Source organism: Cervus canadensis, chromosome 23 (genome assembly GCF_019320065.1).
Source record: "Cervus canadensis isolate Bull #8, Minnesota chromosome 23, ASM1932006v1, whole genome shotgun sequence".
In the NCBI taxonomy this organism is placed as follows: Eukaryota; Metazoa; Chordata; class Mammalia; order Artiodactyla; family Cervidae; genus Cervus; species Cervus canadensis.
Genome location: NC_057408.1, coordinates 56,827,160 through 56,843,343, shown reverse-complemented (window position 1 = coordinate 56,843,343; position 16,184 = coordinate 56,827,160). Strand labels below are relative to the sequence as shown.

The 16,184-nt window shown below is 40.7% G+C and overlaps 1 protein-coding gene across 6 annotated transcripts in view; it reads left to right on the top strand.

The window, feature by feature from the left end:
* PIEZO2 (piezo type mechanosensitive ion channel component 2) overlaps nucleotides 1-16,184 on the top strand; it is a 240,735-nt gene that overhangs the window by 68,031 nt on the left and 156,520 nt on the right. For all 6 annotated transcript variants that reach the window (XR_006265021.1, XM_043444481.1, XM_043444480.1 and 3 more), the window contains exon 3: nucleotides 14,270-14,395. Coding sequence is in view for 5 of the 6 variants with exons in the window: in XM_043444481.1 (XP_043300416.1) it covers nucleotides 14,270-14,395 (126 nt within the window). In the remaining variant the exon portion in view is untranslated. The remainder of the gene's footprint in view (nucleotides 1-14,269; nucleotides 14,396-16,184) is intronic.

Here is a 16,184-nt window from a genome sequence, read left to right as displayed (position 1 = left end):
CATTTTAAAAATCTCTGCACATATTTTATCTTCTAAATGATATAAGTTCTGGTTAAAATAAAAAAAATGGGTAATGTAATAAAAAAGAAAGATACTTTAAAATCACTTTCTAAACCATTGGGGGAGGGTCTTCATACTAAGAAGATGTGCTCAACAGAAAAGTAATCTATGAAACTGGAAGGGATACATCTTGAGATCTGTGTGTGTGTGTGTGTGTGTGTGTGTGTGTGTGTGAAATAGAGAGAAAGGAAGTTAAGGAGGAAGGAAAGAAGGAAAAGATGAATGAACTTGAAGGTGATGGGAAGGAGGATTGTGAATTTGGCTGCTCTATTTCATGGTAGATGTTGGGGTGTGGATGCAGGCCAGTAGGCTAACACTAGGTAAATTTTTGAGCTCAAGGAGTTGAATTCTGCAGAGACACTTCACTGTCATGCACTAATGTTCTGCTCCCCTCAGTCCTTCACCCTATGTCAACCACTGTAAATTAACATATGACTTCTTCAGTTCACCTGTGACATTCCTTCATCTGTTCAGTCATTCAGCCAATACTTGTTGTGTGCTAACTGCCTGCTAAGCACTCTTTATGCATCAGGAGTACAGTGATCACAAGCAGGGCAAACAGGATCCTTGCACTTGTGTGCTTGTGTTTGTGTGAGAGAGAATCAGGTGATAGTAGAAATAAAGGTGATTGCAAGCAATGCACACAGCAGGGTCCTGTGACAAGGAGTCCCTGAGATGACTGTGTCTACTACAGCTTATATAACCAATGAAGGTCTAAACATCACATCTCAGGCCTGAGCCAAAGGAACAGACAGGCCTGTACCATCTACAGACAGAAATTGCATTGACTTCTTGCCAGTTTCCTAGGTAGGTGAAAAAATACCATGGGAGTCATTGGATGAAAAATTAACAAAAAGGTTGGTTTTCCAAAGTGTGCTGGGCTCTTTCTGGGGAGAGAAGTTGAGGACAGTCTGTGCCTCTCCCTGGAGCCCCCTGTGTGGATGACTCACTGCCCAGGACTCAAGAGTGCAGAGAACAAAGAGAAGCAGGGCTGGTTGATGGCTGCCCTGCAGCCCTGCAGCCAGAGAGGGAAGCGCGGGGCTGGGGAGATAAATACACCAGGTCATGAGGCAGTTAGTCGTGGTCACCTGTTTGCGTTCCCCAAGGGAACAAGAGGGTAACAATACAAACTGTCTCTCCTGCTGGGCCAGCAGGACAGGAAGACTCCCAGCCAGCAAAGCTGGACATCTTACGCCCGCCAAGGGCAGATGTGAACACAGCTCGATGAGGCACGTGGATGGTCATTAGTCTGCACCTGGACCACTCCCTGGAGTGTGGAGACACTCCAGACCGAGGCTCTGACTCTCCATCAGTGTGAAGCTGGAGGCAGTGACTGTTCATGGCTGATGCTCAATCAGTGTGGAACCAAACTGGGCTTCCTGGAAAGAGAGGTAAAAGGGAAGGACAGGGCAGAGTCCCATGGGGTAGAAGGTAGGCCTTGTTTCATTGTTTTCCTAGAGGGACTGTGGGAGGGCTCCGTGCAGGAAGTTAACAGCTTGAAGAATGAGGTACTGCAGGAGGGCTCCATGCAGGGAGCTAACGGCTGGAAGAGTGAGCAATTGTGGGAGAGCTTGGTGCAGGAGACCCAGGAGGCTAACAACCAAAAGAATGCTCCCTGAGATCAGCTGGCCTCCAGGGGAATGGACTCCATCACCTGGTGATTTCCTCACTCGTTCCCATTTGCAGGTCCCTTGGTGCAGAATTCCACAAACGGGCCTAGTGATTCAGCGACCCCTACAAGGTCTTCTGGTCACTGCTCTGGGAGCAGCTCCTCTCCCACAGTTTTCATGTCTTGTCACGTCCTTCTGGTGACATTGGATGGGATGTGCCGAGCACTGTGCTGACATTCAGGAGTGTTCCAAGGCTGTGACACTTCACTCCTGCCTTCTGGAGGCCTCTGGTCAATGTAGGTTGTCAAAATCTGTCCCTTAGGGTGATGTGTTGCAAAGGGCTATCATCTGACAAAACCTCCTTGCTGGAAGGTGGTGAGAATTTGGGGAGCAACGTGTTGAAGGGGCTTTCCTCCCCTGAATGATAAACTAAGACAACTGAAGTTCTCAGAAATGCGATCCATAAACCTCAAAATTGCTTTTAAAAAGTGCTCCCTCTGGATTTTGACAGCTTGTTTTGCAGAGCAGATTTTTGGTGTGTATTATTTATTTTATATTTTTTTCCTTCCATATCCTCTCTGACCCAACTCCCCAAGGCTGCTGCTTGGTTGAAAGTAAACGTGTGGACAACCAACCACACTTCTTATATTTTGAATCATCTTAAAAATGACTGAGGCTTTTATTCCCAAATGGCTGCCCTCTGCTACACCTGGGTGGCAGTGCAGTCCCTGAGGATTGAAGTTGGGGCACTGAGTAGTCTGACAAACATGTGACACCCCAGAACCAAGGGTGATGAGGGCTAGGGTCTCCAGTCAGGAGCCACATCTGGTAGATATCTAAATTACTCCCTCTTTCTGCATGTTTTCCTCTGGACTTGGCAGGGTTTCCACCTACAGGGAAGCAGTGAGCAGTAAGGTCGGTCCCCGATTGCTGGCACCCCAGGGACTAACCACTGACAGCCCCTCCCCATGTGCCACATGGAGACCCGGAGCTCCAGGCCTGGGCAGAGCATCTGTGCAGATAGATGATGTGACAGTGGATGACCCATGCTCTACCTCACCTTCTCAGGCCTGGGTAGAGAAACACAGAGACTATCCAAAAGCCTTGGACCCTTAGGTTCCAAGAGGCAGAAGTTGTAACATGATTAAAAAAAAAAAAAGTAAAAGCAGCAAAAAATAGTAGTAACCCTCTTCTCTTAGTCCTATAGGTAGTTTACCAAATTGGCCCAAAGCCCTAGCTCAGAAGTTTCACTTTTACATGAAAAGTTTTCCCAGCATGAGTAAATATCATACATGTTCCTGGTGCCCCCAGCCTTATTCAGCCTCTGAGGGCTGTCCTGCCTCCAGGAGAAAGGATGAGGCTCATGGCCTCCAGGCAGGAAGGACAAGGCTCATGGCAGAGGAGAGTGGGGAGCTCTGCAGAGGGCAGGGCAGCTTCCTGACCCCTGCCTTTGAATCTGTTGGCTGAAGCCTGCCCTTGACTTCATGCAAAGGCATTGGCCACTCAACGAGAGGCCTCAGAGTTCATGCCCTTGGAAACGCCTTCCTCTCTCTGAGTGGGGCTGGTTAATTGATTGATTCCATGAAGAGAATTCTTCATCTCCACGTTGGATGTTTGTATTGGCCTGCTGTCCGCCAAACCCGCCCACGCAGGGCCGTGAGAATGTGCTAGGAAAGCCTTTTTCTTTGGGTGCTTGAATTTGAGTTATTCAATTTGGCCTCTTTTCCATAGTTCAGCCTTTCAGACTTTAGCAGGAAATTTTCAGCGTGCTTATACAACGTCCTGTGTGTTTTAATACATTTCTACCTGAATAGCTTTCTTTTTTCCCCCCTCTCATAGAACATCGCAACAAGACAACTACCTCATGACATTAAGAATCCAGTGTATATTTACAACTGGAGTTCTGAATGTTGGCCCGATTTCTTCTTGGAAATGGTGAAATTAGAGAAAGTGAAAGTGTGTGGTGGGTCCTCTCTGGGGAAGGCGGCCATGTGAAGGCCAATGGTGGGCGCCAGTGTTTACGACCTGGTCAGGCTGAATCAACACCTGCTTTGTTTGTTCCCTGTGAATGGGACTGACCCTCAGACATTATGGAACCAGGGGGATGCCTGCCAGGCAATTTCTCGAGTATCAGAATTCAGTCTCTTGCTTTTCTAACTTGCGATCGTTTTCCTTCAGCTTCTGTGGGGCTGGAGTACACAAACGACAGCCCCGGGGCCAAATCTACCTCTGTGTGAAAGTCGCTCAGTTGTGTCTGACTCTTTGCGACTCCATGGACTATCCAGTCCATGGAATTCTCCAGGCCAGAATACTGGAGTGGGTAGCCTGTCCCTTCTCCAGCGGATCTTCCCGACCCAGGAGTTGAATCTGGGTCTCCGGCATTGCAGGCAGATTCTTTTCCAACTGAGCTATCAGGGAGGCCCAATCTACCTCTACCTATCAGTTTTTAAGATGATCTGCTTGAAAAAAATCAAGATAAATCATGACATTTTCATGTTAACCTGACTTCAAGATTCAGTGCCCACAAATAAGATTTTATTGGCTCATGGCCTTTATTGATTTGTTCACATATTGTCTGTGTGCTTTTGCACGGCAAGAGCAGAACTGTGTCCTCATTTAAGATCTTTACTGTCTGGTCCTTGGAGCTGGAGGATTTATTGATAGAATTTTTAATTCAGTTGAAATCTTTGGCTCCTCCAACCTATTTTCATGTCCCAGTATGTTTTTACATATATTGTTTCCAACTAAACAAAGCTGTTATTTCCAATTTCTGTCCAATTTTTACCATCTTTATGGTGTACCTAGCATTTCCTCTGCTCTTTGGTTGCATGTCTGATCTCAAGAGAGCACTGTATTCTTGTTCTATGCTAGAAGGCTGAAGTCTCAGCAAGGTGACTCTCACATAGGAGTCATCAAACAGTTGTTTGTTTATGAATAAATTAACAAATAAATGAACAGAATACAATTCATCAAAATATTTCTTTTTCTGTTTATGCTGCTCTTCTGGAATTCCTAACCACACATAAGTAGAATTCTCTCAGCCTACCCTCTGTGTCTCCCAGCTACTGTTTAATTTCTTCCTTGTTACTCTGTGTTGAGTTCTGGGTGAACTCTGTACTTCCATCCACTTCACTAAATTTATCTTTGCCTTGGTATCCAACAAAGCAATACATACAGCTTAGTGTATCTATTAATGTAATTCACTAATTATATGACTATGTTGTAAATTTCTAAGACATATAGTTGCTTTTTTCAGTGTCATCTTCATTTCTGTTTGTAAAAAATAATTTCTTGTTCACACTTCAAGATTTAATTAATTTATTTTTTGAAGTTTCAAAACAACTTAAAGTCATTCTCAGCGTGTTTCACAATTTTTAATATTTGCTTTGGTGAATCCATGTTCCAGTTATCTTTTCTGGCTTTATGTTTCTTCATGTGTTTTTTAAAAATTTTTAATCTTTTGGCCATGCTGAGAGGCATGTAGGACCTTAGTTCCCTGACCAGGGATTGAATCTGCCTCCCCTGCATTGGAAGTGCAGAGTCTTAATCACTGGACCATCAGGGGAAGTCCCTCTTCATATGCTTTTGAATCATGTTTTGTTTCCTCGTATTGAAAGAGAAGTTCTTCTTCTTTGTCTCATTCCTTCTGTCTCTCTCTGCTCTTCTTCAAGCCCTTCCTCCACACCTCTGTGCTCATCTGTCCTTCTGACTCATTTGTGTTTTTCCCACCTGGACCCATGGGGATGGAGAGTTAAGATGTGTCTTTGGATGATGCTGGGTATTTGGGCTTTCTCACTAGTCATACCTACAATCTCTCCCCTCCCTAAGCTCCTTATAAATCATAGAAGCTTTTCCAGCATCATTTTGAAAACTGGGGAGCTGTAACCCAAACCCTTGTTTTAATCAGTGATTCCTACAGTGGCCTCCTTGCTGACACTGAGCATGTAATGAAATGCTCCCCAGGAAGCCCACCTTGGTCTCCAGTGTCTGCCTCAAGGATGCCTGCACACAGCTTTTCATTTCTGTTCCATTTCTAACCTTAGAAATATTTATCTTGTGTGACTGACTGGTTATGTGTTTCTGGTGACCCTCTTCACATTTTACCTACCATCTCTACATGTTTAGAGCCAAGAAAGTAGTTCTTACCATGAACTACTCTGTCACCTGGAAGTCCCCGGCTCTTGGAATTTTCTGGAATTGGAAGACCCCCACAACCTCATGCTGTCCCACTTGCTTCTTGCCTCATAGATATTTAGCTGTGAGGTTCCTGTGAAGCTTTTCCTGTGCTGGAAAAAGTCCCTGCTTCTAGGATGCTTATGGTCTGCCTGAGGCCAATCAGTGTCTAGAGTCAGAAGGCCCAGTGGCCCAGCATGCTGTGATCGTGGCACCAGTCCCCCGTGGATACTCCTGACTGTAGGCCTGCAGCTGGTTCCTCCCTAGGAACTGTCTTCACCTGTAGGAAGCTGCAGGTAGCACTCATCTTTAGGGACAGCCCACATCAAATTTCTGGTCAGCGATGGAGTGGGTGAGGTGCAAACACTTAGCCCTGTTGCCTCAGTCCTAGATATCTGCGAAGGGCCATTCCCATACCAGGCTTCTCAAGGACCAGCTGAGGGCCCCCTGGAGCTGCTTTCCAGGCCAGCCCCTCGCTCCCCTGTCGTGTCCTTGCCTAGAGCTCTTCTCCCAGTAACTGTCTGCACAGCAGCCCCAACTCAGAGGCTGTCTCCTGGTAACTAGCCCAGGACAGCAACTCACATTATAAAATACCAAGTGTTAGATACAGACACTATGCAATTTAGGGGTCAGAGGGAGGTCCTTGTGATCAAGGTGGTAAGGAAAGATGTAGAAGCAATGAGACCTGGCCACAAGCAGTAAGTCTGGAAGCACGGGAGAAGTAGACACATGATACTGGAGGCTTCACATCCCCTTCCCTGGCCCCTCAGCCACCTCCCCCGAATCCTGCATACCCCGAGCACTGTTTTCTCTCTGATCATATCAGCTTTGGTGTGGAGAAACTTTTAGAAGAGATTACAACACTTTAAAACTTATTAAGTAATAGTACATAAAGCCAGAGTAATAAATGGTAGATCCAGATGGGAAGGGAGAAGGGAAAATATTGTTTTGGCTTCAATAATATGCCAACAACAAAATTGGAAATAGAGAACTGAGCTTTTGCAAGGGAGGATTAAGGGGCGGGGCACAGGGGAATTCCAAGTCCCACTTGGAGACATGCCGTGGAAGCTTCTGGTTCGGGCGGGAAGAATTCTGGGCGAATAAGCTCGTCGTTTATTCTTCCATCGCTTCTGCAGTGTTCCCAGAAAGCCTCTCTGACTCATTCTTTTTAGCAGAAGAGGGTTCTGAGCAGTGCTAGAATGATGGCCTCACTGAGATTTCAAACAGCATATGTGGTCAATGTGTATTTCTTCTCTCCATTCGTATTAGTTTTCTGCCAACGAAATGGTGCAGAACTTCTTGTAAGTCAGATGGTGAGTGTTAGCACCTTCTTCTACTTAGCCTTGAAGCCTGACCGTCCAGTTTGTTTTGAAGTCGCAGCATGCTCTTTCCAGCTAACGCATGCTAAGTCAATTCAGTTGTGTCTGACTCTTTGTGACCCTATGGACCATAGCCCACCAGGCTCCTCTGTCCACGGGATTCTCCAGGAAAGAATGTTGGAGATCCCCCTCCAGGGGATCTTCCTGATCCAGGGATTGAACCCACATCTTCTGTGGCTTCTGCATTGCAGGCAGATTCTTTTACCACTGAGCCACCGGGAAGCCCATCTAATAGGTATTTATATTCAATCTCATTTCGAAGAGAAAAAGAAAAAAGTTTTATGTATCAACTTGCTTTTCACTTGTTTTGTCTGGAGCCTAAAATTATGAGCGATTCATTCAATAGAAATACTTGCTTTCCAAGTATTTTTTTCTAAATGCCATGTATATAGGCCACATGGTGCTTCTACTACGTCTTTCTAAATAAATTGTAGTCAGATAATAAAAGTATCTTGGGGAAGGCTAAAGGAGACTTTAAAAAGTACTTTTTTAAAAAAAAGTCTTCAAACTCTGTATTTATACAGAATTTGCATTTAATTCATTTATATTGGGGCTTCACTGGCAGCTCAGTTGGTAAAGAATCTGCCTGTAGTGCAGGAGACCTGGGTTCAACTCCTGGGTTGGGACGATCCCCTGGAGAAGGAAATGGCAACCCACTCCAGTATTCTTGCCTGGAAAATCCTATGGACAGAGGAGCCTGGCGAACTACAGTCCATGGGGTCACAAGAGTCAGACACAACTTAGTGACTAAACCACTATCCATAAAACCAGATCAGTGAATTTTTTTGCTTTTTCATTCTTACCACAAAGAAGATTGCACAAGGCTCAGAGCTCTTCTGGAAGAATTGCTCAAATAGGGGGATATGCATTGCTTCTTAATAAGAAAATTTCCAGATTAGCTTACCACCATAGATCTTTCATATTAAAAGTCACCTTAAACATCACTTGAAACCATAGATCAGAAGTGGTGACTATAGCAATAACCTCTGAATTCTTTCAAGAGTGTAATAAATGAGGAGTTAGATTTATGTTTAAATCCCAGTTCCTGGATGGAATCTATGGAGTAACTCTTGTCTTTTTTAAGGCTCTATTTGAGGAAATATATTAAAAATAAATAAAATCAATCAATGAAACCCAAGTTAAAGTTGACTGGAAAAACTCTACTTTTTCCTCCTTGTTATTTATTCCTTCCATTAATGTTGAATTTCTTCTGCTTAATAACCAGAGAAAACAGTGTATAATTATGCAGGTTGATGCCGTGTCATTCTGGCCATGAATTGCCTATTTTGTGAATCTGCTATCTGAGTTACTTTGAGAAATCATCCTGAAGTTATTATATATATATGTTTTTTATTTATTATATGCCCCATTTTCTTATGATTCTCATTATGAATGATTATTTATTAGGTGACATAGCTTTGGATAATTCATATTTCTCGTATAAATAAGAGTGACTACTCAAAACACATGGGCAACATAACACCCTCAATTATTCCTGTGCACACAAAATACTTCGAAAACCAGGAAAACAGATCATTTCTAGAAATACCGTGAGTTAATTGGAGCATGGCTGTAATTGGAGTGTGTGTATGTGAATGTGTGTATGTGTGTGTGTGTGTGTGTGTGTGTGTGTGTGTAAGAGAACAAATATCTTTTTACTCTTTCCTGTTGCTCTTACTCATGACTGGAGTTCCACATTTCCCTTTCATTGCCCTTCAGCCTGAAGAAATTACATTCGTGCTTCTTTTAGAGCAGACCTCCAGGTGACAAATACTCTCAGTTTTCCTTCATCTTAAATGTTTTCATTTACCGTCATTCCTGAAGGATGTTTTCACAGGGTATAGAATTCTGGGTTCGTAATTCTTTTCTTTCATAACTTTAAAGGTGTCATTCCAGCTATCCTGGTCTCCATCATCTGTGATGAAAAGCACGCAGTCACTCAGACTGCTGTCCCCCTGTGTGTAGTGTGACATTTTCTTCTCTCTGCTTTCAGAGTTCTTCTTTTCCTTGGGCTTCCAGCAGGTTGGTTATTCTGAGTCTGGCATGGTTTTTTGAAGTTCTTCCTTTTTAGGATTGGCTGAGCTTGTTGAATGTGTAGATTATGTCTTCAAAAAATTTGGGGAACTTTTGATTATCATCCAATCTTTTTTCTGCACTAGTCTCTCTTTCCTCCCCTTCAGTAAACCTAATGACAGAAATGACTCAAACATGGACCTTTAATCCTTCAATCTGAGGCCTGAGAACCTATGAATTTTTTCCCAATGTTTTAATCTCTGATACTCACAGTGGATAATTTCTATTAATCTCTTCAAGTTACTGGCTTATTTCTTTATCATCTCTACTATTGAGCCCATCAAGTGACTTTTAAATTTCAGATACTATATTTTTTTCAATTCTAAATTTCTCTTTTTTTCTGTTTCTCTATGGACGACGTCCATCTTTCCATTCATTTCAAGGTTGTTTACCTTGAGCTCGTGGAGTGTGGTTGTAATGGACGTTTTAAAATCATTTTCTAATAATTTAAACATCTGGATAATTTCAAGGTTGACTTTATTGTCTTTTCTCCTGGGACTTGGTCAGATTTTCCTGGTGTTTTCTATGCCAAGTAATATGGGTTTATATCCTGGTCACTTTGAATATTATGTTATGAATCATTGGGTCATCTTAAATCCTCTGGAGAAACTTGTTTTTTTTTTCCCCTTTGTTTCTCTGCTTCCAGCAGGCAGTCAGTCTGGTTGGTTTCAGCTCACAAGCTTTGTCTCACTTTTTGTGACTGGTGGTTCCAATGTCAGTTAGTTCTCAAAACTTTGCTTTTCCATTTGGGTCTGCCCTGCACACACACCCCTCAGGGGTCAGTCTGGGACCCATGTGGTTCTTTATATTGTAGTTCAGTTCTCAAAGCTCCTTTGGGTCTGTTGCACACATGTGTAGCTTGGGGGTAAGACCAGGACTTGGACTAGTTTATAACAGAATTAGAGGATCCCCATTTAGTCTTCAGCTCTTGAGACCCCTTTCCCCAGTTCCCCGGTCAGAGAGATGGAATGGGGTCGGGGAGACTCCATATCTTCAGGGCAGGAGCCAGTTTGAAACCAGGAGTCTTTGGGGCAGAATCAGGAGGGAAAAAAAGCATTTTGAAAGAGTATATATTTGATGGTCTTATACTCCAGTTAATTAATTTAGTCTTATTGTTAGTTTGGAAGAAGTTATAGGGTTGGAGCAAGATAGATACAACAAAGTCCTACTCTATAGCATAGGGAATTGTATTCAATATCTTGTAGTAACTTACAATGTAAAAGAACCTCAAAAAGAATATATGTGATGTAAAAATCAATTAACCAATTGATTAAGTTTTCTATGTTTTAAAAGACAATCTTATATAGGCAAACATCCTTCAAAAGTAAAAAAGGAAGAAGTAATAGAGGAAATGAGTAACAAAAAGCTATGACATACAGAAAAGCATAGCAAAATAACAGAAATGTATCCTTATCAGTAAGTATTTTAATATAATTGGATTAAACTCTGCAATGAAAGGTAAAGGTAGCAGAATGCATAATCAAATATAACCCAATTATGTACTGTCTGCAGGAGATTCATTTAAAATCCAAAGAAGAGTTGGTTGAAAGTGAAAGGATAAATGTCCTGTACAAATAATAATTGAAAAAGTACTGAGGTGGCTACATTAATATTAGACAAAATATACATTGAGTCAAAAATCATTACAAAAGGACATTGTATATTGATAAAAGTTCAATTCAAGAAGATGTAACAATTATAAACGTTTACTCAACAAACAGCAGAGCCCCAAAATATATGCATCAAAAAAATTGGCAGACTTAAAGGGAGAAATAGATAATCATACAGTAATAACTGGCTATTTCAATAGCCCACTTTCAATACTGGAGAGAACACCTAAATAGAAGAATGACAAAGAAAAAGAAGACTTGAACAATACTATAAACCAACTAGGCCTAATAGATAAATATGAAACCTTCCACTCAACACTAGGAGGATACACATTATTCTCAAGATTATATGAAATATGCTCCAGGGTGGACCATATGTTAGATCATGAAAAAATTCTCACGAAATTTAAAAAGATTGAAAGCATATAAAGTATCTTCTCAAAGTACAATAGAATGAAACTAAGAAATTAATAGCAGATGGAAAATTGGAAAATTCACAGGTCTATGGAAATTAAACAATACATTCTTAAACACCAGCAAGTCCAAGAGATAACTACAAGGGAATTTTAAGATTATTTAAAGGATTTCTACAGTGGTGCAGTGGTTAAGACTCTGTCTGCCAATGAAGAGGACAGGTTTGATCCCTGGTCAGGGAAGATTCCGTATACCATAGGACAACTAAGCCCATGCACCACAGCTACTGAGCTTGAGCTCTAGAGCCTGTGGGCCGCAACTACCAAGCCCATGTATTGAAAACCACACCTGTGCTCTGCCACAAGAGAAGCCACCAGAATGAGAAGCCCTCGCACTGTGAAGAGTAGTCCCCCACTCACCGCAACTAGAGTAAGCCAACACAAAGCAATGAAGACTCAACACAGCCTTAAATAAATAAATAAATAAATTTTAAATGGTATGAAGAGAGTAATCCATACATATATATGGAAACAAAACATAACATGCTAAAACTTACTGGATACACAAAAGCAGTGTTCACAGGGGAATTTATAGCTGTAAACAACCGTATTTAAAAAAAAGAATGATCTTAAATCAATAACCTAGATTTACACCTTAAGGAGTGGAAAGGAGAAGGGCAAATTAAACCTCAAACCAGCAACAGGAAGGAAGAAGTAAAGATGAGAGCAGAGCTAAATGGAACAGAGACTGGAAAAACCGTAGTGAGAATCAGCAAAACCAAAAGTTGGTTCTTTGAAAAGTTCAGCAGAATTGACAGACCCTTAACTAGACTTGAAAATAAAAAATGAGACAAAATGAAGCATTTTAGTTATATTTATAACAGTTTAGACCTTTAAGCTTCAACTTTAAGGCCAATTATCTGTTCTTTTCAGGACTTACAACTGATTGAATGGACCCGCCCAGATCAATGAAAAGCATGTTAAAGTCAGTTCATTACAGACTTTAGCAGTATCTGTAAACTCACAGCGACATTTGATCAGTGTTAGATTATACTGACACCTTGACAAAGCCATTACAATATAGTTTCGTTTGCTAATTTATGCTGTATCTTGCTTTCTATTTGATTATTGCCAACACAGAGGAGCTATACTTACTTTTGCAAGATGATGTTGCATCTGAATCATTTTTGTGTATTTTTTCTAATAATTGGTCTGTGGATTAAGTTTGACATCCTATATTGATAATAAGGTCATCTGCAAATGATTCCATTTGATCCCATTACTGGCAAATAATTCTAGTTATTACAACTCTTCTTTGTTTTTCTTATCTTACAACACTGGCCAGTATACCTAGTGATATAAGTGATGAGGGTTTCAGGTGTCCTTGGTGATTCTCTGATATTAATACAACTATGTCCACAATTCCACCAGAAACAAGATATTTGCTTTAGTTATGGTATAAATTCTTTATTATCTTAAGGCCATTTCCTCCTATTCCCAGTCTTCAGAGTATTATATTGTCAGAAACAGATTTTGAACTTAATGAAATTCTCCTATGTATCCATTAATAAAATCATCAAATCAGCCTACCAGTGTATGACTTAACATCACAGATTTTGTTACTATTAAGCCACATTTGTTTTTCTGCAACAAAGCTTCTTTTGAGGTATTGTATTTTTTTAATTTCAGGTTCCTTTTTACTGTCTATATATTTGACTTGAACTTTACCTTTAAAAAATTTTTTTTACAATGGGTCCTTCTTGTTTATCTCTGTACATGTTGATCCCAAACTCCTAACTATCTTGCCCACCACCCTGCTTCTCCCTAGTAACCATAAATTCATTCTTTAAATCTGTGAGCCTGTTTCTGTTTTGTAAATAAGTTCATTTGTATCATTTTTAAAATTTTAGGTTCCACATATAAGTGATGTCATATGATATTTGTCTTTGCCTGACAGTTCACTTAGTGTTGTATTTTACTTTGCTATTTCAGCTGGTGAGCAAATACTGTTTTCAAATAATTTGTGTCTATATTCATAAGTAAAATGGCCTTATAATTTCCTTCACTTTTCTAGCCTTATTTAATTTTGAAAATAAACTTACTCTAAATTGTAAAATGTTTTAGGCAACTTTCCTTCTTTTTCTACTCTCTGGAACTACTTTTATAAGATAGGGATTATCTGTTCCTTCAAAGTTGGCAGAACTCCCTTATAAAGCTTTTTGTACCAGAGGATTTTTAGTGTTTCCATTTTGTAGTAACATATCCTATGATAACGGCCTCCCAGGGGTGCAGTGATAAAGAATCCCCTTGCCAATGCCAGAGCTACAGGAGATGAGGTTCAAATCCCTGGGTCAGGAAGATCCCCTGGAGTAGAAAACGGCAACCCACTTCAGTATTCGTGCCAGGATAATCCCACGGACAGAGAAGCCTAGCAGGTTTCAGTCCACAGGGTCTCAAAGAGTCAGACACGGCTGGGCACGCAAACATGCAAGCAAGCATCCTGTGATAAACACATTTTTAATCAGTGTTAATCATATAATTTTATAAAGATAATAAGTTGCTTTTAGCTTTAAACTAATAATTAAGAGAGTCACTATTACATCTCATGTACTTTTGAGTCATTCTATAGAAGATTGCTGTGCTGTGCTTAATCGCTGAGTCGTGTCTGACTCTGCTACCCCATGGCCTGCAGCCCTCCAGGCTCCTCTGTCCATGGGGATTCTCCAGGCAAGAACACTGGAGTGGGTTGCCATGCCCTTCTCCAGGGGATCTTCCCAACCTAGAGATCAAACCCAGGTCTCCACATTTCAGGCGGAGTCTTTACCGTCTGAGCCACCAGGGAAGCCCATGGAACAGATTATGTAGACACATCTTCTGTGTGAACTTGTGGGAAGGTCAGAATGAGTGTGGTCGTCGCAGCCTTACTCACGTCTCCGTGCTCTCCTCCCCAGGACACACGGGACGGTTGTTAAAGTCTCTGTGCTTCACCAGTCTCTCCTTCCTGCTGCTGCACATCATTTTCCACATCACGTTGGCGAGTCTGGAGGCACAGCACCGCATCGCACCTGGTTACAACTGTGAGTATGATGGGGCCTTTTTATCATGCTGTGAACGTGCCTAACAACGCTATGTGTTGTGACACTCATAGAAATCTAGGCAACGATTACATAAAAAAAAAAAAAAAACAACTGTGGCAGTTTTTGGCCATTTGTGAACCTCATGCATTATAAATATGTACAAAGAAATTCATGTGCCTTGACAGTGGGGTAATGTGAATAACTTAATTAATGCATCTTCAACACATATTAGCTACTAGACTTCAATCTGTATGTAACACACTATGGCTGGGTATAGTCTAAAAAAAAAATTGAGATTTACATATAGACCCTAGACCTTTCATTACAGCTAGTGAGATGAGACAGGCACAGTATGTACCAGGATAAATAAGAGTATAAAAGTTAAATAACATTATACAACAGTGACCTCAATCCACTTCTAAAGCATAATGTAAGATTTCGCTCATCTTTATGGGGAAAAAGTGAATGACGGTTTCTTTTTCAAACTGGGATTACTTTTTGCTATTCATAATGAAATGATATATCTTACACATGTTATATTTTAAGGTTTTGATCTGAAAAAGTCAACACTTATATGCTTTATCTAGGTTGGATCATTTTTCTAAAATTAATCTACTATCAGATAAGTTCTACTCCTGTTTTTGTAGGATGTGTTTGTCATTTGGAAAAAAAAAGGATTTAAAAAGATGGAATACAATCCATATGTTTTAAGTTAAACCTGAAGAAACCCTGAGATATTTGGAAAAGACTAAATTAATAGTTTTAAGTTGTCAGTTTTTCACTGAGGAACTCGTTTGTGGGTTTGAAATTTCCTGATCTTTCCTAAGTGCAAGCACAAATGAAGTAAACGCACCCTTCCCAGTAAAATAAAAAGAGATTAAAATTATTCATGGATCAAAGAATATTAGCATAAATGTAGTGAGAGATTCTTTAGTAAAATCCAGAGTTATAGATTATTCATTATCTCTCACTGCATAACTTTCAGAGAGCTAAACTTCACAGAGCTAAGTTAGTGTTCATTTTGGCCATTTTATTAAGCGTCCAGGTCCTTGGATAGTAACGCCTATCAAAGTGATCCTTTGTTTAAGATCTATGAATTAAGATATGTTTTAAAAAAGACTTAGCACTCATATACTGTAAAATTCACCCATTTAAGGAATGCAACTAAGTGGTTTTTAGGTTGTGCACCCATTACTACTAATTCCAGAAACCTCTCATCACCCCAAGAAGAAACCCTGCACCCATGAACACTATACATCCTTCTTTATCTCTCCATGCATTCCTAGGCAACCACTGATTTACCTTCTGACTCTAGTAGATTTACCTGCTCCGGGCATTTCATCCAAACAGAATTACATGATGTCTGTGTCTGACTTCTTTTACTCAACGTAATGTTTTCAAGGTTCATCTATGTTGTAGCCTATGTTAGGACTTCGTTCCTTTTCGTGGCTGAATAATATTTCATTGTTACAATGTGGTTTTAATGTCTGATGAAAGTCACATCATTATTAAAAACTTGATAAAATACAATGTTTAAATAATGGTACTTTAGTTGTATTATTAATACGATAGGAAGCATTTATTACACTTGGCCAGATTCAGGTCTTTTTGAACTTAGTAGAAATGTTAGCAGTGATATTTTTTACTGTTCCTGAATCAAAAATCCTTTGGGTAGGTCTTAAGCAGGCATTCCCAGAGCCAGAAGGAGGGATTTTTTAACCGTAAGTATTTTCTGAACAGCTTGCTACCTTCCCCACAATAAAAGCTGAATTTGAAGCAAAAAAGGTAG